This window comes from Aotus nancymaae, unplaced genomic scaffold (genome assembly GCF_030222135.1).
Source record: "Aotus nancymaae isolate 86718 unplaced genomic scaffold, 86718_ANA_hifiasm-v0.15.2.pri h1tg000028l, whole genome shotgun sequence".
In the NCBI taxonomy this organism is placed as follows: Eukaryota; Metazoa; Chordata; class Mammalia; order Primates; family Aotidae; genus Aotus; species Aotus nancymaae.
The window spans coordinates 15,382,285-15,408,987 of record NW_026988441.1 but is presented as its reverse complement, the minus strand read 5'-3'; the positions used below and the strand labels follow the sequence as shown (position 1 = coordinate 15,408,987).

The following is a 26,703-nucleotide window of genomic DNA, read 5'->3' as shown; positions in this document are numbered from 1 at the left end:
AAACTCCTGAACTCAGGTAGGTGATCCGCCCGCCTTGGCCTCCCAAAGTGCTGGGATTACAGGCGTGAGCCACTGCGCCCGGCCTTTACAAAACTTTAAAACAACAACAACAAAATTGGCCGGTCGCGGTGGCTTACGCCTGTAATCCCAGGATTTTGGGAGGTCGAGGCAGGCGGATCGCTTCAACCCAGGAGTTGGAAACTAGACTGGGCAACATGGGGAAATCTTGTCGTTACAAAAAAATTCAAAAATCAGCAGAGCGTGGTGGTTTGCGCCTGTGGTCCCAGCTACTAGGTGCAAGCCACCAAGCCTGACTACTTTTAAAAAATTTACCTGGGAGGCTGAGGCGGGAGGCTGTCTTGAGCCCAGGAGGTCGGGGTTGCAGTGAACCGTGATGGCGCCACTGCAGTCCAGCCTGAGCGATAGATCGAGACCTATCTCAAAAACAAACCAACAAAACACCAGCAGAAGACAACTGAGGGAGGAAAAGGAAAAGGAAACCGAAGTTGTTTTGATGTCCCTGCAGCAGTGACACCCGCGGCCAGCTTGTAACAGCTGAGATCCGGACACACCGCAATTTACAGCGCCGGGGAAGGGGGGTCCCTAGAACCCCGACAGGTTACTCGAGAGGCGGGGCGGGCGGACCGGGGGGGCGGGTCCGGCGTCCTCCTGAGCCAATGGGAGCACCGAAGTCCCTGCGCGGGAAGATGCCGATTGGTTGGTACCGCCAGACGCTGGGAGCCCGTGCGCGCGGCGCTTCTGGGGCGGAGCCTGCCGCCGGTCGCCAGGGGGCGCGCGCCTGGCGCCGAGGTGACGCGTTCATGGAGGGGGTGAAGGTGGAAGCGCGGGAGGGGGCCGCGGTGGCCCGGGACCTGCTGGCTCTAGGGTAAGAGAGTGTGCGGTGAGGCTGGTGGGTGCAGGAAGGCCAGGTCTGCTCCCTGGACGTCGACAGAAAGGGATTCTCAGTGACCTCCCCGCCCCTTCCCGCTACCTCGGCCCCCACAGGTATGGGGGTGTCCCGGGGCTGGCGTCGCGGGACGCCTCATGCCCAGACTTCAGGGCGCTGTGCGCGCAGCTGGCGGCGGAGCTGGCGACGCTGGGCGCCCTGGAGCAGCAGCGAGAGGCGGACGCCGAGGTGCTGAGCGCCGGCGACGGTATGCACGGAGCGGGAGGGTGGCAGGGGGCCCGCCGCGGGGCCACCGCGCCGTGACGCCCCTGTCCCCGCAGGCCCCGGCGCGGAGGAGGACTTTCTGCGGCAGCTTGGCCACCTATTGCGGGAGCTGCACTGTCCGGATCGCGCGCTCTGCGGTGGGGATGGCGCGGCTGAGCTTCGGGAACCCGGCTCCAGCCTGCGCCTGCTGCGTGAGTCCTGGGGTGCGGAAGTGGCTAGTCCACAGCCTCAGGAGCAGGGGGCTCCGACTTTTTAGGGAAAATCGAGGTTCCCAAGGGGGCGTGGTCAGAACTTTGGGGCGGCCCAGAGGGTACGAGGTGGGTGGGGTGCGCATATTGGGGTGGGCAGAGGACTCTCTGAGATAGGCGGGGTTAGAATTTTATTTTTTATTTATTTATTTTTTGAGACAGAGTTTCACTCTTGTTGCCCAAACTGGAGTGCAATGACGTGATCTGGGCTCACTGCAACCTCCGCCTCCCGGGTTCAAGCGATTCTCCTGCCTCAGCCTCCCGAGTAGCTGGGATTACAGGCGCGTGCCACCACGCCCGGCTAATTTTTTGTATTTTTAGTAGAAACGGGGTTTCAGTTTGTTAGCCAGGTTGATCTCCAACTCCTGACCTCAGGTGATCTGCCCGCCTCGGCCTCCCAAAATGCTGGGATTACAGGCAGGAGCCACCACTTCCGGCCCGGGGGTAGAATTTTAATTGGAGGATCTGGGAGCTCAAGTGGGTTGGATTAGGAGGAGGGCGTTTGGAAGTAGGCAGGAGTCGAATTCGGAGGAGGGGACAGGGTCTTAAGGGTGGGGCTTACACTGGAGGCGGAACCAAGGCTTTAGGTAGGCCAGACTAGAAGGTAGAGAGGCTTTTTTGTTTTTTAAAACGAAATGGGGTCTCTTTACGTTGCCCTGTTTGGTCTTGAACTCTTGGCTTCAAGCAATCCTTCTGCCTCAGCCTCCCAAGGTGTTGGGATTACAGGCATGAGCCACTGTGCCTGGCCAAAGGTGGAGGTTTTCAAGCCGGTGGAGCTTTTTGACCAAGATGGATGGATGGGTTAGCAGCCTCCCTGAGTGCACAGCTCGGGTTTCCTACTTTCAGGCTTTCTCTGCTCAGAACTCCAAGCCACCCGCCTCCTGCGCCTGCGCTCTCTGCTGGATCCCAGTCCTAGGCCACCCCTTGGTGAAGGGGTGGAGGGAACTGGCATGGTCCAGGAACTGGGCCTTACCCTCCAAGCCCTGGGACTGCCCAGACCTGCAGCAGGGACCCCCGCCAGCCAGCTGCTGCAGGAGTTGCATGCTAAGGTAGAGAGTCAGAACAATTCTCACCCTCCCCTGCCTTCTGGGCTACCCCACTTTCCCTGGGGCGGCGGGGGAGCGGGTCCTCTCTCCCTAACACCTCTGGAAGGAGTGTTCCAACTACTGGCATGTTCTTTTTGCAGCTGTGACTGCCATTCTTGCATCTATGGCCTCAGGGCTGTGGGGAACTGGGTTTACAGAGGGTTCCATCCTCCCTGTCCCAGTTGGCCTCTGACTTCTTCTTTCATCAGATCTCAGAGCTGCAGCCTTCTCTGCCTCCCGGGTCCCTGCAGCCCCTCCTCCGCTCTTCACTAGATGCACCCAGATGGGTAAGACTGTGTGTGACTGACTGAATGTGAACTGTGTCCTCATCAGAGGTGGCAGTGAGAGGGACCCCTAGCCTGACCTTGAGACTTTTTCTCCCAGGAAGCGTTGGAGTCTCTGTCCCAGAGCCTGAGAGATCAGTACCACTGCCGCCGCTGTCTCCTCCTCAAGCGCCTTGACCTCACCACATCTGCTTTCCACTGGAGTGACCGGGCAGAGGTGTGGGCAGAGGACCGGGCAGAATTGGAGAGGCCCAGTTGTGGGGGGCTGCAGTTGCAGGGAGGAGGAATGAGGGCCAGGAGTTATTACCCTCTGGAGGTTCTGAGGCTGTGACCATTTTAGAATTTTTTGAGGTTTGGGGATGCTGGAATCTCAGGGCCCCAGGGTATTGTTGAATTCCCAGCTCTGAGCTGGGAGTATATTCAGAGGTGTACCCCATCTTTAAGAGATATGAGCAGAGCCAGGCATAGTGGCTCATGCCTGTAATCCCAGCACTTTGGGAGGCCAGGGCAGCAGGATCACTTGAGCCCAGGAGATTGAGGCTGCAGCGAGCCACCATCACATCACTGCACTCCAGGCTGGGTGACGGTGAGACCTTGTCTCAAAAAATAAATATTTAGCCAGGCGCGGTGGCTCATGCCTATAATCCTAGCACTGTAGGTGGCCGAGGTGGGTGGATCACCTGATGTCAGGAGTTCGAGACCAGCCTGACCAACATGGTGAAACCCCATCTCTACTAAAAATACAAAAATTAGCCGAGCATAGTGGTGGGTGCCTGTAATCCCAGCTACTCAGGGGGCTGAGGCAGGAGAATGGCTTGAACCTTGGAGGCAAAGGTTGCAGTGAGCCGAGGTTGTGCCACTGCACTCCAGCCTGGGAGACAGAGCGAGAGTCCACCTCAAAATATATATATATATTGAGAGCTGTGGGCAGTGAAGTCCTGAGTGGGGAAGTGATACTTCCAAGATGACAGGTCCCACCTGGGGACCTTCCCTGTACCTCCTCACCACTCCAGGCCCAAGGAGAAGCCATGAGGGCAGTGCTGATCCCACTTCGAGAGTTTCTCACCCCAGAATCGGACATCTCCCTCGCACATGTCCTGGCTGCCCGAGCCGATCTGTCTCGTCTCGTCCCAGCCACCAGTGTGGCTGTCCGCAGAGGGACCTGCTGTGCCATCAACAAGGTGAGCATCTGGGGTAGGGGAGGGCCCTGGCATCCTTGGCCTTCAGATTGGCCTTTCAGCCTCTGTTCCGATCCAGGCTTCAGACTCACTGCCTCTAATCCACCCACTAGACACAGCAGCCAGAAGGACCTCTCTCACACAAAAGCTTGACTGTGGACTCCGCAGCTCAGAATGCTTCTATAGCTCCATAATGATTTGAAAACAAAGTCCAACTATTTACTGAGCCCCCAGCCACTTCTCCAGCTTGGGCTTAAAATCCTTCCCCATCACCTCACAGTATCTATTGTGGTTTTTTTTAACCATTTTTTTTTTTTAAAGAAATACTACCAGGCACAGTGGCTCACTCCTGTAATCCCAGAACTAAAGGAGGCGGAGGTGGGCGGAACATCTGAGGTTGGGAGTTTGAGACCAGCCTGACCAAGATGAAGAGACCCTGTCTCCTTTCTTTCTTTCTTTTAATCTTTTTTTTTTTTTTTTTTTTTTTTATAAAGACTGGGTTTCACCATGTTGTTCAGGCTGGTCTTCAACTCCCGACCTCAGGTGATCCGCCCGCCTTGGCCTCCAAAGTGCTTGGATTACAGGCATGAGCCACCACACCCAGCCAAGACCCTGTCTCTATGAAAAATACAAAATTAGCCAGGCATAGTGGTGCATGCCTGTAATCCCAGCTACTTGGGAGGCTGAGGCAGAAGAATTGCTTAAATCTGGGAGGTGGAAGTTATGGTGAGCCGAGTTCTCACCATTGCACTCCAGCCTGAACAAAAGGAGCAAAACTCCGTCTCAAAAAAATAAAATAGAAAACCACACAGAAACCCCTCTGTGGGCTGGGTGCAGTGGCTCACGCCTGTAATCCCAGCACTTTGGGATGCCAAGGTGGGTGGATCACGAGGTCAACAGTTCGAGACCAGCCTGGCCAACATAGTGAAACCTTGTCTCTACTAAAAAATACAAAAATTAGCCAGGCATGGAGGCGGGGACCTGTGATCCCAGCTACTCAGGAGGATGAGGCAGGAGAATCGTTTGAACCCGGGGGGCAGAGGTTGCAGTGAGCTGAGATCACGCCATTGTACTCCAGCCCAGGCAACAGTGTGAGACTCTGTCTCAAAAAAAAAGGAAAGAAAAAAAGAAATGCCCTCTGTTTTAGTAATTAGGTATCTAGCCACATACTTCTTTAAGCAGTCTTAAGTAAAATGAGTATTGGGGAATAAAGTCTAGCACAGCAAAGATTAAGGCAAAATTTAAGTTAAGAAGAAAAATGAACTCGAGGTGGGTGGATCACTTCAGCCCAGGAGCAGAGGCTGCAGTGAGCCTTGCTCTCACCACTGCATTCCAGCCTGGGCCACTGTGTCCCCCACCAAAAAAAAGCTCATGCTTGTCTCTTCCACTAATTCATCCCTCACCCCCGCCCAGCCACTGTACTCAAATAGTCACCATCTGCCTTCCTTCTTCAGCCTTATGCTGTTCCCTTTCTTCTGTGGCCCCCTTGTCCAGGATACTATTTTCCTCTGCAACTCAAAATCTCATAAACTTTCAGGTGCTTATGGGCAACGTTCCAGACCGGGGGGGCCGCCCAAATGAGCTGGAGGCTCCCATGCCCACCTGGAGGAGCCGAACAGAGGGTGGAGGCAGACGGAAGACAGGCCCCCAGTGCTGGGGCCGCAAGAAGAAGAAGAAGTAAAGGGGGACTGGTGGGCGGGGGCGGGGGTCCTCCGTGAGATGCTAATGCCGTTGGTCATCTGGGGAGTCGGTTTAAGTCTTTCCTTGGTATTTGGCCCCTCATGTCCTATTCCTGAGGCCCCACATGCCCTACTCCCATGCACCCGTCAATACCAAAAGCCATGTTCTCTGGAGAATAAATTTAATTTATGACCGCTATAGGACCTCTGTGGGGGCCAAGTCAGGGGTGCTTGGGTTTGTGAAGGGGTTGGGGGTGTCTCTGCTCCCTGGGTCTGAATGGGCCCCTGCTGCTCTGACCCTCAAAGTTCTTTGCCCTAAAGCACGTCTTTCTTGTGCCTTGGGCATGGGTAAGGAGACACTCAGGCATCGGACAAACATCTGTCAGGCGCCTACCACCTGCCAGCCCTGTTCTAGGCACTGGGGATGCCGCAGTGAAAGACGTTGATAGAAATCCCTACTCTCAGCCGGGTGCAGCGGCTGACACCTGTCATCCCAACACTCTGGGAGGCTGAGGTGGGCGGATCATGAGGTCAGGGGTTTGAGACCAGCCTGGCCAATATGGTGAAACCCCGTCTCTACTAAAAATACAAAAATTAGCCAGGCGTGGTGGTGGGCGTCTGTAACCCAGCTACTCAGGAGGCTGAGGCAGGCAGAATTGCTTGAATCTGGGAGGCAAGATTGCAGTGAGCTGAGATCGTGCCACTGCACTCCAACCTGGGCGACAGAGTGAGACTCCATCTCAAAAAATAAAAAAAGAAATCTCTGCTGTCCTGGAGCTGATGTTCTGATGTTCCTGGTGAGGAAGGACAGACGTTAAGCAAGATAGAGGGAAAAAGTATAGATTGTCAGATGGGGAAAGTTCTGTGCAGAAAAATAAAGCAGGGGCCAGGCGCGGTGGCTCAGGCCTGTAATCCCAGCACTTTGGGAGGCCGAGGTGGGTGGATCACCTGAGGCCAGGAGTTTGAGACCAGTCTGGCCAACATGGTGGAACCCCATCTGTACTAAAAATACAAAAATTATCCCCATGTCGTGGTGCATGCCTGTAATCCCAGCTACTCGGGAGGCTGAGGCAGGAGAATTTCTTGAACCAGGGAGGCAGAGGTTGCAGTGAGCTGAGATTGTGCCATTGCACTCTAGCCTGGGCAACAAAGCGAGACTCTGTCTCAAAAAATAAAAATAAAAAATAAAGCATGGAGGCAGGATCAGAACTGGGAGGGGACGGGGGACTTGCATCTTGACTATGGTCAGGGGAAGCCTCACTGAGAAGGTGCCACTGGAGCACAGTTCCAAAGAGGGGGCCAGACGGGCCTCTGGGGAAGAGCATTCCAGGCAGGGGAACAGCCAGTGCAAAGGCCCTGAGGTAGGAGTATTTGGGGCACGTTCAGGGTACGTTGAGGCCAGTGTAGCTGAAGCAGGACGAAGAGAGGTGAGGGGTGGGAAGCAAGGCTGGAGGGGTGATGGGGGCAGATCACATGGGGCTTTGTGGGCCACAGTGGGGACTCTAGCTTTTCCCCTGAGCAGAGGATGGATGTGATCTCACCGAGGTGTCCATTGGTTGCCTGCTCTACCTACTACCCAGCTTTCTCTCCCAACTGTATAATCCCAGAGACCTGCTCTATCCTCACCCCCCCGCCGACCCATAGCATATTGGTCAGGAGCTTCAGTTTTAGAGCAGACGGAAGACCTGGGTTTGAATCTACCTCTAGCCCTTGGGAACTGTGCCACCTTGGCTTAACTTCGGGGAGCCTCAGTCTCCTTATCTGTGAAATGGAGATTTAGGGAGTTGGTGAAATGAGACCTGAGTCTAAATGTGTCCAACACAGAGCTGCACAGATACTAAGTGCAGGGAAAGGGAGGAGGATTAGCATCCACCACCATGCAAGAGAGGAAAGTCACTTCCAGGGAAAATGATGACGGACGTGCCACCGAAGGCAGTGTGGATGGGAAGGCGGATGCCTCTGGGGGTCCTACCTCTGGGAGCCCTGCCAGAGTCTGACAGCAGGACTCAGGACTGACTGGGGAAGGGAGTGAGGGAGAGAGGAGACCAAGAGATGCCTAGGAATCCAGCTTGGAGGATGGGGTTGATGGTGGGTCCATTACTGGGCAGGACACCTGGAAGGAGGAAAGGAAGACGTCAGATGATGTGGGGAGCCTATGTCTAGGAGTTGCTTCGCTGCCAGGAACACTGCCCTGCCCAGACTGGTAAGTCCCAGATGAATGAATGTCCCCTGTGGAACCCTTTTTGTAACCCTATCTGAGAGTCTCTGCTCTCCAACAGTGGTGTTGACTCCGTTAACACTTACGGTAGCTCCTGATATATTTGGGTTTATTCTTGCTATCTTATTGGCTAGAATCCTTTTTTCTATTCTCCTAGTGGTTATCATCCCACCCCACCCCCAACACGTTGAAACTTCTATTTTTCTTTTTTTTTGAGACAGGGTCTTGCTCTGTTGCCCAGGCTGGAGCGCAGTGGCGCAATCTCGGCTCACTACAGCCTCTACCTCCCAGGCTCAAGTGATTCTCCTGCCTCAGCCTCCCAAGTACCTGGGACTACAGGCACCTGCCACCATGCCCAGCTGATTTTTGTATTTTTAGTAGAGATGAGGTTTCATCATGTTGGCCAGGCTGGTCTCAAACTTCTGACCTGAAGTGATCCTCCCTCCTTGGCCTCCCAAAGTGCTGGGATTACAGACAAGAGCTACCATGCCCGGCCTATTTTTCTATCAGCATTAAAAATTAACCAGTGTCAGGCCGGGCACAGTGGCTCACGCCTGTAATCCCAGCACTTTGGGAGGCCGAGGCAGGCAGATCACCTGAGGTCGGGAGCTCGAGACCAGCCTGACCAACATGGAGAAACCCTGTCTCTTCTAAAAATACAAAATTAGCCAGGTGTGGTGGCGCATGCCTGCAATCCCAGCTACTCAGGAGGCTGAGGCAGGAGAATTGCTTGAACCTGAGAGGATGACCTTGTAGTGAGCCCAGATTGTGCCACTGCACTCCAGCCTGGGCAGCAGGAGCAAAACTCCATCTCAAAAAATAATAATAATAATAACAACCAGTATCCATACCCTCCCACCCCAGCAGTCAAGGACTTCTGCATGTTTTTACTTTCCTGTGGGTCTCCAAATCTGCCCAGTCTCCCCCAGGCCAATGGCCTGTGTCCCCTGTATCCAGGTGGGGGTAAGGGCAGTTTCTCCTCACCATCTCTGGTTCCCAGGAAGGGTGTGGGGATTCAGTCTGGGTCCAAGCATGGCGAAGCTGGCACCCAGTCTCAGGTTCCAGGGATAGTGTGTAGGAGAGATTTTCCTCGGAGCCTGTTTGTGAACAGATGGAAGGGGTGTGGGTCTGACAGGAAGGGCCTCGTGACCTTGGACTTAACCCCCTTCCTTCCCCAGCCCCCCTCCCAGCACTATGGTGTTCTAGGTCTTACCACAGCTGGTGTGGGGAGTTGGTGTGGGTGGGACAGGGGCTCCTGGGGGCCCCGCATCGGCCTTGGCCCCTGGCCTCTTCTTACACTCCACCTTCACCTGGTCTCTGCAGTGCTTGTGGCAACACAGACCGCACTCTGGGGGAAGGCAGCAGTTAATGGCCAGGGGTCCAATCTGTGCCGTCCATTCTTCCAGCCTGTGGGCCAAGGCTTCCCTCCCACTTGCTGATGCCCCACTCACCCCGGCAGCGGTAGCCTTGCTTGGTGACACCCCAGAGCTGGGAAGAGAAAGCAGAAAAGGTTATGGAGAGGGAGGGCTGTGGATTGGCAGGGCAGCTGGGGAGTGGAAGTGTGGAAGCTACCCAGGTTTTGAAATTCTCAAGGCTAGAGATTTAATTAGAATTAAAGGAATGTGGGTGGGGTACAGTGGTTTATGCCAGTAATCCCAGCACTTCGAAACGCCAAGGTGGGAGGTTGGGAGGCCAAAGTGGGAGGATCGCTTGAGTCCAGGAGTTCAAGACCAGCCTGGGCAACATAGGGAGACCACATCTCTACAAAAAAATTGTTTAAATTAGCCATTAGCTGGGCATAGTGGCGTACACCTGTGGCCGCAGCCACTTGGGAGGCTGAAGTAAGAGGATCAGCTGAAGGGAGAGGATTGCTTGAGCTCAGGAGTTGGAGGCTACAGTGAACCACGATCGTACCACTGTACTCCAGCCTGGGTGACAGAGCAAGACCATCTCTTAACAAAATAAATAAAGGAAACTTGGAGATTATCTCAAGTTTAGAGAATCATCTAGGATATTAGATTTAGTTAAAATTTTGAGTTACTAAAATGCAAATGTTTTTTTGTTTTGAGACAGAGTTTTGCTCTCATTGCCCAGGCTGGAGTGCAATGGCACGATCTGGGCTCACTACAGGGTCACCATCCCAGGTTCAAGCAATTCTTCTGCCTCAGCCTCCTGAGTTCAATTGATTCTCCTGCTTCAGCCTCCTGAGCAGCTGGGATTATGGGCATGCGCCACCATGCCTGGCTTATTTTGTAATTGTAGTAGAGATGGGGTTTTTCCATGTTAGTCAGGCTGGTCTCAAACTCCCGACCTCAAGTAATCCCAGCTGGCCTAAAACGCAAATTCTATGGCCAGGAATTATCTGCTGTATTCCTGCTGTATCCCCAGGGCCTTGGATTACCTAGCACACAGGAGGTGCCCAGTAATTATTTTGTGAATAAATAAATGAATGTGGGAAGTAATCCAAGGTTTGTGAATTAGTCTCGGGTTAGAGGTTGAAAGACTGATCCACTAGCCAGAGTTTGAAGATATCTTGAATTTGGAAATTATTCAGGGTTTGAATGAACTGGAGTCTAGAGATTCGGAGAATGATGCTGTTTGAACATAGTCTATCCAGTTTTGGAGATTATCCAAGTTTTTTTTTATTTTGAGACACAGTCTCCCTCTGTCACCCAGGCTGGAGTGCAGTGGTGCAATCTTGGCTGATTGCAACCTCCACCTCCTGGGTTCAAGCAATTCTGTGATCCCGAGTAGCTGGGGTCACAGGTATCCACCACCACGTGTGGCTAATTTTTTTTATTTTTTTATTTTTAAGAGACGCGGTTTTACCATATTGGTCAGGCTGGTCTCGAACTCCTGACCTCAGGTGATCCACCCACCTCAGCCTCCCAAAGTGCTGGTATTACAGGCGTGAGCCACCGCACCCGGCCTCTTTTTTTTTTTTTTTTTTTTAATAGAGACAGGGTCTCGCTATGTTGCCTAGGCTGATCTTGAACTCTTGAGCTCAAGCAATCCACCCACGTCAGCCTCCCATAGTGCTGGGATTACAGGCGTGAGCCACCGTTCCTGGCCTCCTATCCAGAGTTTTAGACATTATCCGTGATTCAGTGATTTTTCTGTGGGTGGGGATTATCTGGCATTTGGAGACTATCCAGGATATAGGGAATGTCTGGTGTTTAGAGTTTATATGAAACAGGATAATTCGAGGCTGGAGGATTTCAGGAATTTGGGGGTTAACTGGGGCTTGGGGGCTGCCGGCTCCAGGACAGATGGAACCTAAGGGTGGTGATGAGGCAGAGTGCTCACGAAGCCACTACAGCTGTCGCAGAAGGTAGGCTTGCGGAAGGTGACCTCATGGAAGGTGTGCAGGAAGGCCAGGCCCAGCTTGGAGCAGATGGCACTGGCCCGGAGCAGGTACCCTGTCAGCTCCTCTCTGCTGAAGGAGCCTCTCCTGGGGGCAGAAAGTGAGCCTCAGCACGACTGGCCCCAATCTCCCCCAGACCCCAGTGTCCTCATCTTCGGGGGATCCAGGAGTCAGAACCACTTACCCTTGGCGTGGGGGCGGATGAAGCCCATGGCAGGCAAAGGGAAAATTGCCTGAGAGCCGCTCAAAGTCCTCCTGAGAGATGGTTCCTCGGCCTTCAGGGTCGTAGTTCTTGAACACGGACTTCAGAGGAGGGTGGGGAAGCAGATAAGGCCCAGTCATGGAACTACGCTCCCCAGGGCTGCAAGTCCCCACCTCCAGGCTCAGTGTTCTACAGATGTCTTCCCTCCAGGCTCCTGGCGGCCAGGCCACCCTCCCCTCCTCACCTCCACCAGCTGCTCCACGTGCCGACCCAGTGTGACCCTGTCTGGCTTGGGTGTCACACCAGGGGCCCACTCCATCACCAGAGGCGCTTTGAAGGGGGAGGGTGGCTGAGGCAGGGACAGAGGGGCAGAGTTAGCCACTGCACAGGCTCAGGGGAGTTGGAGGTGATTGGCGGGGCGGGGAGGGAGGGGTCCCAGGTTAGGGATTGGGTCTCACCAGACTCTTGGGACAGCGTGGCTCCCGGGCATAAGAAAGCTCATAGATCTCGTCCTCCGTGTAGAAGAGGTCCAGGGAGAGCTGCAGCAGACGGGTGTTACAGCTCCGCCTGTCTACAGCCCTGCCTGGCCCCACACCCATTCCCAGGCTCTTCCCAAAGCCCCTCCTGGGGTCAAATCCTAGCATTACTGCTGTTGGACAGTGAGCAAGTGACCCCACCTCTCTGGGCCTCAGTTTCCCAATCCACAGAATGGGCACAGTAAGGGTCCCAACCTCATAGGGTTGTAAGGTAGAATGAGGTACCTGGCACGTAGGCAATGATGAATAATTGTTGTTAGCCTTTTGCTTAGATTCTTGGATATGTCAAATCTTGAGATTTGGGGCTATCAGCATGAGAAGCTCAGAACCTTGGGATTTAAGAATGTGAACCCCAGGCCAGGCGCGGTGGCTCACACCTGTAATCCCAGCACTTTGGGAGGCCAAGGTGCGCAGATCACCTGAGGTCGGGAGTTCAAGACCAGCCTGACCAACATGGAGAAACCCTGTCTCTATTAAAAATACAAAATTAGCCAGGTGTGGTGGCACACTGCTGTAATTCCAGCTACTTGAGAGGCTGAGGCAGGAGAATTGCTTGAACCTGGGAGGCAGAAGTTGTGGTGAGGTGAAATTGCGTCACCGCACTCCAGCCTGGGCAACAAGAGTGAAACTCAGTCTCAAAAAAAAAGAATGTGAACCCCCAAAGCAATTCCAGAGCTCAGATCAATGGATAGTTGAGTCACTAGGGGAAGTGGGAAAAAAACCTGTTACTTATATAGAATATAGAATAGAGCTCCCTCTGCTCCATATACTGTTTTTTTGAGACAGAGTCTCACCCTGTCACCCAGGCTGGAGTGTAGTGGCGTGATCTTGGCTCACTGCAATCTCCACCTCCTAGGTTCAAGCAATTCTCATGCATCAGCCTTCCAAGTAGCTGGGACTAGAGGCATGCACCACCACGCCTGGCTAATTGTTCTGTATTTTTAGTAGAGATGGAGTTTCGCCATGTTGCCTAGGCTGGTCTCAGACTCCTGATCTCAGGCAATCCGCCTACCTCAGTGTCCCAAGGTGCTAGGATGACAGGCATGAGCCGCTGTGCCCTGCTAGATACTGTCTTAAGGACTTTCTTTGAATGATGTCATTGGTTGTCTCCAAGCACCCTCTGAAGTGGGTAGTTTTATTATTCCCATTTTGCGGATAAAGAAACTGAGGGCTAAGGGTTGGGTGACTTGAGATCACACAGCTAGAAAAAAACCTGGAAGCTCTGGCTTCAAAGCCCGTGGACTGCAGCACTTTTCTACCGTGGTCCTGGAGACCCTCACGCCTAGGACCGTACGTCTCAGTACCCTCAGAAGCCCAGACTGGGCGGGGCGGGGGGCTCACCGTGAGCAGGTGCAGCAGGTCCTCGTTGGCACTGCAGGGTGGCCGCTGCCCTTGGAGGGCTGCCAGCTCCTGCAGCCGCAGGTAGAGGCTGTTCAGCTTGGATAGGTGCAGGCGGCCGTCAGGCAACCTGTCAGGCTGTGCCTCATGTAGGGACACCAAGTCCTTAAGGTGCACACCCAGCACAGGCAGCCGGAAGCCTGTACAGCCAGCCCAGGTGCGGCGGTAGCAGGCGTAGTTGTTGTGGGAGGCAAGGAGCTCAGTGAGCTCCAGCAGGGCCTGGGCAGGAGGGACACAGAATTGGGGAGTTATCAGGGCATTCCTGTCCCCTGCGCCCCTGGTGGGTATCCTAGCAGCCTCCTGGGTGGGCTCGAGGCCTTCAGGGACCCAGTGGCATTTTGGACACCTCCTGAGCCCTTCCGTATCCCACACTGCTCTCAGCATCTCCCCCAAACTGCTCTTCCTCTTGCGTCCCCATCTCAGAGAAGTCCCACAATCCCCCATTCTTTGGCTAAAATGATTTTTTTTATCTTTCTTTCTTTCTTTTTGAGATAGTTTCACTCTTGTTGCCCAGGCTGGAGTGCAATGGCGTGATCTCGGCTCACTGCAACCTCCACCTCCTAGGTTCAAGCGATTCTCCTGCCTCAGCCTCCTGAGTAGCTGGGATTCCAGGCATGCACCACTGCACTTGGCTAATTTTGCATTTTTAGTAGAGATGGGGTTTTACCATGTTGGCCAGGTTGGTGTCGAATTCCTGACCTCAGGTGATCCACCTGCCTCGGGCTCCCAAAGTGTTGGGATTACGGGCGTGAGCCACCATGCCCAGACCTCTTTTTTTTAAGATAGGGTCTCACTCTGTCACCCAGGCTGGGGTGCAATGCAGTGTCATGATCACAGCTCATTGCAGCCTTAAACTCCCGGGCTTGATGGCTGGGTATGGTGGCTCATGCCTGGGAGGCTGAGGCAGGCAGATCATCTGAGGTCAGGAGTTCAAGACCAGCCTGGGCAACATCGTTAAACCCTGTCTTTACTAAAAATACAAAATTAATTGGGCCTGATAGTACAGGCCTGTAATTCCAGCTACTCAGGAGGCTGAGGCAGGAGAATCGCTTGAACCTGGGAGGTAGAGGCTGCAGTGAGCCGAGACTGCGCCACTGCACTCCAGCCTGGGAGATGGAGTGAGGCTCCTTCTCAAACAATAACAACAACAATGAAAAACTCCTGGACTCCAGCAGTCCTCCCCCTCAGCCTCCCAAGTAGCTGGGACTACAGGCATGGGCCACCATGGCTGGCTAATTTATTTATTTTTATTTATTTTTTTGAGACTGTTTCACCACCTTGCCCAGCCAAAAAAAAATTAAAAATAAATTAGGTTGGGTGCAGTGGCTCACACCTGTAATCCGAGCACTTTGGGAGGCCTAGGTGGGCACAGGTCAGGAGTTTGAGACCAGCCTGACCAACATGGAGAAACTCCATCTCTACTAAAAATACAAAATTAGCCAGGCATGGTGGCACCTGCCTGTAATCCCAGCTACTTGGTAGGCTAAGGCAGGAGAATCGCTTGAACCTGGGAGGCAGTGGTTGCGGTGAGCTGAAATCGCACCACTGCACTCCATCCTGGGTGACAAGAGAGAGATTCCATCTCAAAAAAAAAATATTTTTTTGTAGAGATGGGGTCTTACCATGTTGCCCAGGCTGGTCTCTAACACCTGGACTTAAGCAGTCCTCCTGCTTTGGCCTCCCAAAACTGTGGGATTATAGGTGTGAGCCACTATACTATACCCAGCCTATAATTGTTTCTTAAAAAGCCAGATCTTATCACAGGTGTGTCATCACTCTCCACCTTCCCTAGCTTAGCCCAGCTTTCAAGGCTCAAGAGGATCTTCCCAGGGCACCTTCGGCCTAATTTCCTGCCATTTTCTGACCTCAGCCAGTCCTCCCCATGGGGACTTCAAAGCTCTCTGCTAGCCTCTCTCCTATCTGTCTCCCTCATAGTCCAGCTCAGGACCAGACACGCTGAGAGAAGTGAGGGGTCAGCACCATGGGTGGATGGATGCCAGGGAGGAGGAATGCTAGCAGAGCCTGGAGGTCTGGGATTTGGAGGAACAAGGACTTCATGTGGGTTCCAGGGCCCCTGGGCAGGGATGGACAGGGCTTGGGAATTAGGTGTGCGGGTTCAGGACAGCTGACAACTTGGATCTTTGGAGAGGGTAGTGGGGATTCACCTTGGTGCTGTCAGGGCTCAGGTGGGCATGGGAGTCCTTGAGTCTGGAGATGGCACTGTGACACAGGCCCCCCGTGACCGCCATCAGCGTGTTGAAATTCTGCAGCTGGTGGAGCCTCTAGGAAGGGAAGCATGACACAGGGTCATCACGGGAGGATGGGCAAGTTGGGAGTTCAGATGACAGCTTCCCAGTTGAGTTGGGGTTCCAGGCATGTGTGGGTGTGAAGCAGTGTGGGGATGAGGCAGGTAAGAGAAGGGGGGTGTGTAAGGCAGGAGTCAGACGTGCAACGCGTGGGCCTCATGGGGGTGTCAGATGGTTATCTGAGCCAGGAGGGTCAAGCTGGTGATTGACTGATGTGAGGTTAGAAAATCTGGCCAGGTGCAGTGGCTCATGCCAGTAATCCCAGCACTTTGGGAGGCCGAGGCGGGCAGATCACGAGATCAAGAGATGGAGACCATCTTGGCCAACATGGTGGAACGCCGTTTCTACTAAAAATACAAAAATTAGCTGGGTGTGGTGGTGCACACCTGTAATCCTAGCTAATCAGGAGGCTGAGGCAGGAGAATCGCATGAACCTGGGAGGTGGAAGTTGCAGTGAGCCGAGATCGCGCTACTGCACTCCAGCCTGGCGACAGTGAGACTCCATCTCAAAAACAAAAACAAAAGAAAATCTGGGGAGGCAAGAAGTATGGGAAGTTGGGTGGATTTGGGGAATAGACAGGTGTGTGTCAGACAGGTGGGGAGGGTTCAGACACATCAGGGTGTCAGGCATCTGGGGGTCTGAGAGTCGGACAGGTGCAGGGAGACAAGAAGGCGCAGGCTCTGGGCAGGAGCTGAGAGCGAGGCAGAGGTCACAGGGCCAGAGAGATGCGGAGGAGTCAGATAGATGCTAGACAGGTGTGGGGCCACCTGGGCAGCTGGGGAATTCCCTCGCTCTCCCTTCTACAAATTTGGGCGGAGGTTGCTGTGGAGAGAGTGGAGCCAGGGAGGAAGGGAAAATGCTCAGACCAAGCAGGCCCCAGGCGGACGCCGGGACCCCCAGGTCCAAGGGGCCCTGCAGGAGGAAGCGAGCCGGGGAAGATGTCAGAGGAAGGGTGTGGTCTTGGTCTTCGTGGAAATACGCAAGGGGGCGCGGCCACAGCGGGCGGAGGGCTTCCCTTTTCCCCAGAAGGGCGGGAAGGAGTCCGGAAAGGAGGGGGAAGGGAGGGGGAGAGAGGGGCGTAACACGATGGGGCGGGGCGGGGCAGGGAGAGACCGGACGCCATGGGGAGCGAGGCACAGTCCCGAAGCGACCGCTGGGGCCGCGGACTGGGAATCGAAACCTCGGTGGAGGATGGCACAAAGGTGGGGCATGAAAGGGACACTCTCATTGACCTGGGGATAGAATATTCGGGCATAGGGGTTGGGAGCATGTCACGTCGCTAGGGCCAAGGGGTGGGGCCACGTTGGGTGGGACGGTAGCATCAAGGCCAAAGAAGTTACGTCCTGGGTTGGAACACCCGGACTGTGGCCTCGGGGGCGGAGGCGGGAGATAAGAGGGAGGAGGGAGATGGGGTCGAGGGCCTGGAAGGCAGAGGGCCAGGTAGCTGCGTGCAGTGGCGTTCGCAGCCCCACAGGGCGGGCCTCACCTGTGCCACGTGAATGAACTTGTCCAGCACCTGTGCGCGCTGTGCGGGCCCGGGACGGCTCAGCACCATCACCTGCACCCAGCGGGACACGCTGTTGCTGAGACCTACAGAGCCCTCCAGAGCCGGGCAGCCCCGCACTGAGCCCTGCAAAACGTAGCTCCGCAGGTCCTGGGGCTGGGAGCGAGGTGGGTGTCAAGGCGGGCCGTAGCGCTCAGTCCCTGCCCTTCCATGGCATCCACTAGTAGTCAAGACCTCTGATGTCCTAGCCTGGTCTACCCCGAGTGACCTTTGTCTCCCCCACCCCCACGGCAGCTACACGTCCCTGACGTTACCATGGTCCTTTCCCAACTGAGGAGGCATGGCATATTTAAATATAGCCGGGAACTGCCGGGCCCAGTGGCTCACACCTGTAATCCCAGCACTTTGGGAGGCTGAGGCGGGTGGATCACGAGATCAGGAGATGGAGACCATCCTAACCAACATGGTAAAACCCGTCTCTACTAAAAATACAAAAATTATCTGGGTGTGGTGGCACATGCCTGTAATCCCAGCTACTCGGGAGGCTGAGGCAGGGGAATCACTTGAACCTGGGAAGTGGAGGCTGCAGTGAGCCAAGATCGCGTCACTGCACTCCAGCCTGGATGACAGAGCGAGACTCTGTCTCAAAAAAATAAAATAAATAAATAAATATATATATATAGAGAGAGAGAGCCAGGCACTATATTTGACATGTAATCATATTAATTAATCCTCATAACTCTATGAGGTGACTATCATTCCATTTTAGAGATTAGACAGTTGAGGCACAGAGAGGATAGGTAATTTGCCCAGGGCGGGAACTGAGTCTATATACTCTTAACTGTACAGCTAACTAGTATACAGTCAGCAAAGGGAAGGATGGGGAGGATGACTTGAGATCAACCTCTATCTGTTCTGCCCAAAGAGTGTTCATTTCATACCCACATCCACTACACTGAGTATATCCGTGTGCGCGTGTGTGCACATGCACACACATACACACACACACACACACTCAGGAAATTTTCACATGAAAGAACAAGATCCCCACCTTCTCGAAATGATGATAACCAGATGGCAAAGCTAAGACACTGAAGCACTCAAAATTGACCCTGGGGTAGGCAACATATGTCAATTTCAAATGGTTCAACCAGATAGCATTTACCCTGGACCAGGCATTGCTCCTACAAGGCAGGAACTGTTCATATCCCCTTTTTACAGATGAGGAAACTGAGGTACTATAAGTTTAAATGCTTATTGAATCAATGATAATATATTTTGAGCACTTACTAAGTGCCAATCACTGCAATAAGCATTTTATTATTTCTCTTTCTTTCTTTCTTTTTTTTTTTTTGATACAGAGTCCTGCTCTGTCGCCCAGGCTGGAGTACAGTGTCATGATCTAAGCTCACTGCAACCTCCGCCTCCTGAGGTTCAAGCAATTCTCCTGCCTCAGCCTCCCGAGTAGCTGGGATTACAAGTGCCTCCCACCACGCCCGCTACTTTTTGTATTTTTAGTAGAGACAGGGTTTCACCATGTTGGCCAGGCTGGTCTCGAACTCCTAACCTCAGGTGATCCACCCGCCTCGGCCTCCTTAACTCATTTTCCTGGACCCTCTAGCACCCAGGTTTGACAGTTTAAGACTGAGATCTCTGCTGAATGACCATGCAGGTGTTCCCTCAGTCCTGGCTTGCCCCAGCCAATCCCTACCCCACCCCAGTCTCTCCCCTGCTTGGGACAGGGACTGGAGGGGGTCCTCACCGTGATAGCCTGGAAGGACCGGAACTCCAGGTAGGTGAGGTGCTGAGCCAGCTCCTCCGTCTCCAGGTGGTCGAAAAGCAAGGACACTTTGCGCTTTTTGCCTAGGCCTGGGCTACTCATGGGGGGTGGGGGCCCAGGGCCACCAGGGCTCAGGCTGGGGGCCAAAAGGGGCAGCGTATTGGAGTGGCTCACAGTGGAGGGATTGGGGTGTGGAGGGAGATGGCAGAATGGGGATGGGGCAGGGAAGAGTGGGGCACAGGGCTGACTCACAGGTTAGAGGAGCCCCCCAGGCTCCTTTGGGCCGAGTTGCCCTCCTGGGCCACAGTGGCCCAGAAACGACCCATGACTTCTTCCAGCTGGGGGTCCTGGTGCATCACTTCAGGGTGTTGGGTCAGCCAGTACCTGAGAGTGATTTGGAGATGATGAGATGAGGCTGGGGGTGGCCAAGGTCTCTACAAGGGTTTTTTTGGGCTGAAGAATCTCTAGGTGCTGAGCTAGGGGTCTCTAAATGTGTGCGGGGGTCCCTGGAGGGTTGGGGTTTGGAGGGGCACCAGGCTTGGGGAATCTCTGGAGGAGGATGGGGGTCTCTTAACACAGGCTAGGGGTATCTGTGGGAAACAGACCTCGGAGACTATCGGAGTGTGATTGTTGGGAAACAGGATAGTAGAGGGTCCTAGGAACTAGACTGGGGGCTTCTGGGGGTGAGATTTTTGGGGGGACATAATGAGGGGGTCTTAGGGGCTAGGCTGGGATCTGTGGGAGGTGGAGGTTTTGCGGATCAGAGCTGGAAGCCTCTGGGTACCAGCTAGAAGGGTCTATGGGATTCACTGGTTGGTGAGGGGGGAGTCTCTAGGAAGTGGGGGTTCTGCCAGGTGCAGTGGCTCACGCCTGTAATCCCAGCTCTTTGGGAGGCCAAGGTGGGTGGATCAGGAGTTCAAGACCAACCTGGCCAACATGGTGAAACCCCATCTCTGCTAAAAATACAAAAAAATTAGCCGGGCATGGTGGCTTATGGCTGTAATCCCAGCTACTCGAGAAGCTGAGGCAGGAAAATTGCTTTAACCTGGGAGGCCAAGGTTCCAGTGAGCTATCAAGCCACTGCACTCCAGCCTGAGCAACAGAATGAGACTCTGTCTCAAAAAAAAAAAAAAACCAGAAAGGAAGTGGGAGTTCTAGGGAACAGAACTGAGAGAGTCTTAGGAACCAAGCCAGGGGTGTCTCAGAAGTGGGATTTTGGCCTGTGGGGCTGACTGGGTCTGTGGGAACTGGACCGGGGAGTCTCTGAGGAATGTTTTTTGGGGGGCAGCAGGATGGAAGTCTTGGGTCCTGAGAGTGGGGATCTTGGCCCAGCCCTACCTGACCAGGTGACAGATCTGCAGCCGCCTCAGCTCCTGGGCATCCCCTGTGGCCTTCTGATACTTGAGTTCTGGTCAAGGTGCTGTTCTCCAGGATTTGTGACCTGCCCGCTCCCCATTCCCATTGCCCAGGCTCTCAGGGCTCTGTCCCTCGCCCTCCACCCATAGCTCACAGTCTCGGAGGATATGAGGTCAGCAGGCGGGCAGCCAGGTCGGCAGAGGGCAGCACCCAGTTGTGCATGGCTAGCACCATGTTGAGCACGTGGTCCCCATGGCGCAGGCTGCCAGCTGAGTCTGGGGTGGAAGGAGGGGGACTCTGTGACAGAATGGCCCTCAGGCAATACACAATGCAGCCTCCAGATCCTGCCAGAATGCCTGGTTCAAAGGCCAGCTCTAACAGTGATCTCCGGCATGACCATGGACAGGCAGCCTGCCTCAGTTTCCTTATCTGTGTTGTACATGAGGCAGCATCACCCCTGGCAAGGTTTGTTGAAGACTGAAATAGCACCAGACCAGTCAGGCATGGTGGCTCACGCCTGTAATCCCAGCACTTTGGGGGGCCGAATCGGGCGGATCACATGAGGCCATGAGTTTGATACCAGCCTAGCCAACATGGTGAAACTCCGTCTCTACTAAAAATACAAAAATTAGCTGGGCATGGTGGTGGGCACCTGTAATCCTAGCTACTTGGGAGGCTGTGGCAGGAGAACCACTCGAATTCGGGAGGTGGGGGTTGCAGTAAGCTGAGATTGGGCCACTGCACTCCAGCCTGGGTGACAGAGCAAGACTCTGTCTCAAAAGAAAAAGAAAAAATATGGCCGGGTGAGATGGCTCATGCCTGTAATCCCAGCACTTTGGGAGGCCGAGGCAGGTGGATCATGAGGTCAGAGGGAGACAATCCTGGCCAACATGATGAAACCCTGTCTCTACTAAAAATACAAAAATTAGCCAGGCATGGTGACTGTAGTCCCAGCTACTCAGGAGGCTGAGGCAGGACAATCGCTTGAACCCGGGAGGCGGAGGTTGCAGTGAGTCAAGATGGCGCGACTGCACTCCAGCCTGGTGACAGAGCAAGACTCCGTCTCAAAAAAAAAAATTTATATAAATACATATATAACATATATATGTATATATTTTCATTTCAGGAAAGAAGAAAAGCAGGTGTTTCTCTTATCTCTAATGTAGTGATTGAGTTTCATTCCACCCAGCCTGCTCTCATTTTGCCTGCAAAAACTGAGGCGAAGAGAGGCAGGTGCTGAGCTGAGGTTAGGGCAGGGGAGGCTGCTGGGGAGAGGACACTCACCAAAGGACTGGATGCATTTCTCCAGCAGCTCATCTTCGCCGCAGCCGCCCCCACTCAGCAGGCCCAGGTTCATGGAAGCCATGACCTTGCTGATTTCCCGGGGGCTGGGGCATGTCTTGTGGCGGCGTGCTTGGCGAGGCCGGCCCCGCCCTCCTGTCTTTCCGGTGCATTCCTGGTGGGACTTCCTGCGGGCACAGCCCCCAGGGAGTCATGGGAGCCCCTTCCTTCAGGCAGACCCTAGAATTCCTCTTGACCCCAATGCCCCAAGGCACCATGGGAGAGGCTGCCTAGAGGCAAAGCCCCAGGGTTACCGCTGACCTACCAGGGACTCATGGGAGAACCCCCAGGAACATTCCAGATCCCTAGGGGAATCATGGGAGCCCTCCCCGACAAACAAATTTTTAGGGCTACTCCTGCTCCCTTCAGGGAATCAGAGGGGAAGATCCTCAAGACCAGGGGTCCCCAGCCCCAGGGACACGAACCGGTGCCAGTCCGTGGCCTGTTAGAGCCATGGGGTGAGCGAGCATCCCCGCCTGAGCTCCTGTCGGGAGCAGCATCTGCAATAGAGTCTCACAGGAGCTTGACCCCTATTGTGAACTGCGCATGCATGCGAGGGATCTAGGTATCGGCTCCTTTGAAAATGTAATTCCGGATGATCTGTTGCTGTCTCCCATCACCCTCAGATGGGACCGTCCAGTTGCAGGAAAACAAGCTCAGGACTCCCACTGATTCTACATTATGGTGAGCTGTATAACTATTTCATTATCTATTACAATGTAATAATGATATAAAGCTCACGATAAATGTAATGAGCTTGAATCATCCCCAAACTATCCCCACCCCCTTCCACAAAGCCGGTCCCTGGTGCCAAAAAGGCTGCCCAGGATGACTCTGAATCCTCTAGGGAATCACAGCAGAACACCCCCAGGACCATTCAGGACCCCTGAGGGAATGATAAGAACTCCCTCCCCAGGCCTTGCCCCCAACTTCCTGACTGCTTCCAAGGCATCCTGGAAGAGACTTCCTGTTGGCAGATCCCGGGATTACTCCTGGCCTCTCAGGGAATCGTGGGAGAAGATGCCTGGGCTCTCTGCTGTCCTCCCCAGGCAGAGGCATGGGAGGACCTGCCTTCAGGACCCATATCCTCAGGGCTCCTTTTGGTCTCCAACACCCAATCCTCCTCCCTCCCCCAGCCCTCAAGAGAGCAAGTCTCCTGGGCCAGTGTGATGGCTCACGCCTGTAATCTCAGCACTTTGGGAGGCCAAGACAGGTGGATCACTTGAGGCCAAGAGTTCAAGACCACCTCCGCCAACATGGTGAAACCCCTTCTCTACTAAAAATACAAAAATTGGTCAGGCATGGTGGCAGGCGCCTGTAATCCCATCTACTCGGGAGGCTGAGGCAGGAGGATCACTTGAACCAGGGAGGTAGAGGCTACAGTGAGCCAAAACTGTATGACTTCCCTCCAACCTGAGTGACAGAGTGATTTGTTTCAAAAATAATAAAAATAGGCCGGGCGCAGTGGCTCACGCCTGTAATCCCAGCACTTTGGGAGGCCGAGGTGGGTGGATCACGAGGTCAAGAGATCGAGACCATCCTGGTCAACAAGGTGAAACCCCGTCTCTACTAAAAATACAAAAATTAGCTGGGCATGGTGGCGCGTGCCTGTAATCCCAGCTACTCGGGAGGCTGAGGCAGGAGAATTGCTTGAACCCGGGAGGCGGAGGTTGCGGTGAGCCGAGATCGCGCCATTGCACTCCAGCCTGGGTAACAAGAGTGAAACTCTGTCTCAAAAATAATAATAATAATAATAATAATAATAAAAAAGAGAGACCTGGCTTATGCTTGTAATGTCAGCACTTTGGGAGGCCGAGGAGGGTAGATCACTTGAGTTCAGGAGTCAGAGACCAGCCTAACCAACGTGGTAAAACCCTGTTGCTACTAAAAATGCAAAAATTGGCTGGGTGTGGTGGTGGCCACCTGTAGTCCCAGCTACTCAGGAGGCTGAGGCAGGAGAATTGCTTGAACTTGGGAGGTGGAGGTTGCAGTGAGCCGAGATCACGCCACTGCACTCCAGCCTGGGTGACAGAGTGAGACTCTGTCTCAAAATAAATAAATTAGTAAATAAAATAGCAAGACTCCTGCAGGGAGACCCCCTGGATTTCGTCTCTCCCCTTCTCCCACACCTTCACTCCACTAAGGTGACAGGCCCCTCCCCCAAGTTAGCCTCCGACAGGACCTGCAGTTTTAGCCTGCGGCCTGGGTGCCCAGATTTGGGACTGGAGAGGAAATACCAATGCCAAGTGGCCTTCTCTGGGGCTCCTAAGAGCTAGTTGAGAGGTTCCTGAGGCTGAGGCAGCTTCAAGGAAGCTGTGAAAATAATCCTCCCTCTGCCTGGTACCTCCCAGGGAATGGAGAGGCAGGTATGGTGGGAGGAGGAAGAGAGCTAAGTCTAGCCTTCAGACGAAAGTAGAATCCAGAAATTTCTGCCAGCTGTTGTGACTTTGTGTTAATGTGCCTTTGTCACTTAATTTCTCAGGGGCTCAGTTTCCTCAAAGGAAAAATGAGGATAATCCTTGGACCTTCCCCAGGGATTTTGATCTCATTCTGTCGTCCAGGCTGGAGTGCAGTGGTGTGATCTCAGCTCACTGCAACCTCCACCTCCTGGGTTCAAGCAATTCTCTTGCCTCAGCCTCCCAAGTAGTTGGGGACTACAGGCACGTGCCACCACGCCCAGCTGATTTTTGTATTTTTAGCAGAGACAGGGTTTTACCATGTTGGCCAGGCTGGTTTCGAACTCCTGTATCCAATCGATTCTCCTACCTTTGCCTCCTTAAGTGCTGGGATTATAGCTGTCAGCCACCATGCCAGGCCCCCACCTCTACCCTTTTTTAGACTGGGTCTTTCTTGCTCTGTCTCTCAGGCTGGAGTACAGTGATGTAATCAAAGCTCAATATAACCTTGAACTCCTGGACTCAAGTGATCCTCCTGCCTTAGTCTCCCAGGTAACTGGGACTACAGGTGTGCACCACCATACCCAGCTAATTTTGTGTGTGAGTGTGGATGGGAGTCTCACTATATTTTATATATATATAAAATATGTATGTTAGTATAAAATAGCCCAGGCTTGTCTAGAACTCTTGGCCTCAAGTTCTCCTTGCCTTATCCTCCCAAAATGCTGGGATTAGAGGCATGAGCCACCGTTACCAGTAGGGACTTTTTTTTTTTTTTTTTTTTTTTTGAGACTGAGTCTCGCTCTGTCGCCCAGGCTGGACTGCAGTGGCAGGATCTCAGCTCACTGCAACCTCCACCTCCCAGGTTCAAGTGGTTCTCCTACCTCAGCCTCCCGAGTAGCTGGGATTACAGGGGCGTGCCACCACACACGGCTAATATTTACATCTTTAGTAGAGACAGGGGTTTTCCCATGTTGGTCAGGCTGGTCTTGAACTCCCGACCTTGTGATCTGCCCTCCTTGGCCTCCCAAAGTGCTGGGATTACAGGTGTGCACCACCGCGGCCCGCAACAGGGATGTTTTAAAGTATTAAATGTGTACTAAGCCAAGGAGGGAACATTTTAACTAAATCAGTGTTTCCCTACGTATGAGTACCCAGCTAGTACCAAAAACATCACCTGGGAACTGGATATAAATACAGATTCTCAGGTCCCAACCCAGACCTACAAAATCAAACACTTTAAGGGTAAGCCCAGCAACCTGTATTTTACAAACCCTCCCGACAGTTCGGAGGCTTGCTGCAGTCTGAGAACCACTGGTCTAGACTGTCTAACTGAGTACTTACAGGTCTCTCCGAGGTGGAGGTTATGATTATTCTATTGACATAAGTAAAACCCAAGACACAGAGCAGTTCAGTGACTTACCTAAGGTCACACAGCCAGGAAGTGAGGCAGCCAGCTGTCTACCACTAAACTGCCGGGTGGAGAGGAAAGCCCTTTGCCCATCAGAGTGGTGCTGGGGATGGCAGGAGGAGCTACCCAGGCTAGGGAGCCAGCCACCATCTGCCTCTATGGGGACAGAAGGGCCAGCTTGCCAAAGAGATAGGAGCCCATGTCAGAACTGGCTACACGGCCAGCCACTAGGCCCCATCCTGCAGCCCCCTGCAGGGGTCCGGAACAGCCCCAGGAGTGGCTTAAGAGGCAGGGGAACCGCCTTGGCCCATGTCACACTCCCCTCTCCTAGGGCAGGACCCTGCAGGAGCCTGGAGTTTCCAGTCCAGTAGGGGATGGGGAACCAGGAAGCTCCCAGGGAGGGCAGAGACACTCAGCCCAGGCCAGGGATGGAGGTGGGGTGACAGAGAGTGGGAAGGGGACCCCAAGCAGCTCAAACTCCAGGGGCAACACGACACGGATGCCACCTACAAGTGCCTGCAGCCCTCACTGGCTCCAGACTCCCTGAAGCATCCACCTGACACCCCTGCGCCGGATCCCAGAGGAGCCAGACATCCTACCCCGTGGTGAGATTTCCCCGCAGCCCTCCCATGCAGAGGGAGGCCTCAGGGTGCTGCCGGGCTCCCTGGGGAGGGTCCTCTTACCTCTTGCTGTCTTTTCTGTTCATGCTTCCTGTGGAGGGAGGAGGGCGGGGGTCTTGCAAGACTGTGGCTCAGCTCTTCCCCTTCCCCAGGACTCCAGCTTCTCAGCCCCTAGGGAGCTGGGGCCTCCTCGGTGCTTGGGAAGGAAAGAGGAACTGCCCCTCCCCACCCACCCTCTCAGGCCAGGGGGAAGGAAGAGGCTGGGGAGAGACCAGAGGTCCCCCTCCCCCACTCGGGGATCCCTTCGGCTGAGGTTTCCGGCGCTGCTGGCTCTCCCACCCTCGATCGCCAGGCGGGCTCTCTATCTCCCCCATCTTTCGGTCTCAAGACCCGTCACTATCATACTTCAATAAAAGCAGGGGCTTTTCTTTTTAAAGCATGACTAATATTTATGTAAAAACACACACACACACACACACACTCAAAAAGCTAAGTCTGTCTTTCTAGAAAGACGTGTGTATATCATCCGTGAAGGTTTGAATGGAAACTCACAAGACATAGTATTTTGTCTGTTTCTTCACAGGTTTCTTTTATTCCTGGTTTAAGTGATACTATACTCTGGAAA

The 26,703-nt window shown here is 53.8% G+C and overlaps 2 protein-coding genes across 4 annotated transcripts; one reads left to right on the top strand and one right to left on the bottom strand.

The window, feature by feature from the left end:
- The first annotated feature begins 821 nt into the window (after positions 1–821).
- FAM98C (family with sequence similarity 98 member C) lies at positions 822–6,421 on the top strand. Its single transcript, XM_012436175.2, has 8 exons — positions 822–886; positions 1,006–1,154; positions 1,228–1,362; positions 2,266–2,468; positions 2,714–2,791; positions 2,889–3,005; positions 3,802–3,969; positions 5,504–6,421. Exons 1-8 carry the CDS (start codon positions 822–824, stop codon positions 5,645–5,647), a joined length of 1,059 nt encoding a protein of 352 aa, XP_012291598.2. The 3' UTR covers positions 5,648–6,421.
- RASGRP4 (RAS guanyl releasing protein 4) lies at positions 5,811–26,310 on the bottom strand. Of its 3 annotated transcripts, XM_012436145.3 has the most exons (17): positions 26,142–26,309; positions 21,595–21,779; positions 20,480–20,585; positions 20,293–20,355; positions 19,207–19,338; positions 18,937–19,090; positions 17,157–17,330; positions 15,529–15,645; positions 13,307–13,582; positions 11,888–11,968; positions 11,674–11,778; positions 11,412–11,530; positions 11,170–11,314; positions 9,315–9,351; positions 9,077–9,211; positions 8,848–8,960; positions 5,811–7,758 (listed from the first exon to the last, which is right to left on the bottom strand). In XM_012436145.3, exons 1-17 carry the CDS (start codon positions 26,162–26,164, stop codon positions 7,702–7,704), a joined length of 2,022 nt encoding a protein of 673 aa, XP_012291568.2. In that variant the 5' UTR covers positions 26,165–26,309; the 3' UTR covers positions 5,811–7,701. The 3 variants fall into 3 exon arrangements, with proteins under 3 accessions (XP_012291568.2, XP_012291577.1, XP_012291586.1); XM_012436154.3 differs by lacking the exon at positions 17,157–17,330; XM_012436163.3 differs by lacking the exons at positions 15,529–15,645; positions 17,157–17,330 and having other exon boundaries at positions 26,142–26,310.
- Between the last annotated feature and the right edge of the window lie 393 nt (positions 26,311–26,703).

Excerpts from the sequence above, each read along its gene's own strand:
- RASGRP4 (XM_012436145.3), bottom strand. The coding sequence starts at position 26,164 with ATGAACAGAAAAGACAGCAAGAG. Across the intron at positions 21,780-26,141 it reads AACAGAAAAGACAGCAAGAG|GAAGTCCCACCAGGAATGCA; the intron begins GTAAGAGGACCC and ends CTGTGCCCGCAG. Across the intron at positions 11,531-11,673 it reads ACGTGGAGCAGCTGGTGGAG|TCCGTGTTCAAGAACTACGA; the intron begins GTGAGGAGGGGA and ends CCTCCTCTGAAG.
- FAM98C (XM_012436175.2), top strand. The coding sequence starts at position 822 with ATGGAGGGGGTGAAGGTGGAAGCGCGGGAGGGGGCCGCGGTGGCCCGG. Across the intron at positions 2,469-2,713 it reads TGCAGGAGTTGCATGCTAAG|ATCTCAGAGCTGCAGCCTTC; the intron begins GTAGAGAGTCAG and ends TTCTTTCATCAG. Across the intron at positions 2,792-2,888 it reads CACTAGATGCACCCAGATGG|GAAGCGTTGGAGTCTCTGTC; the intron begins GTAAGACTGTGT and ends TTTTTCTCCCAG.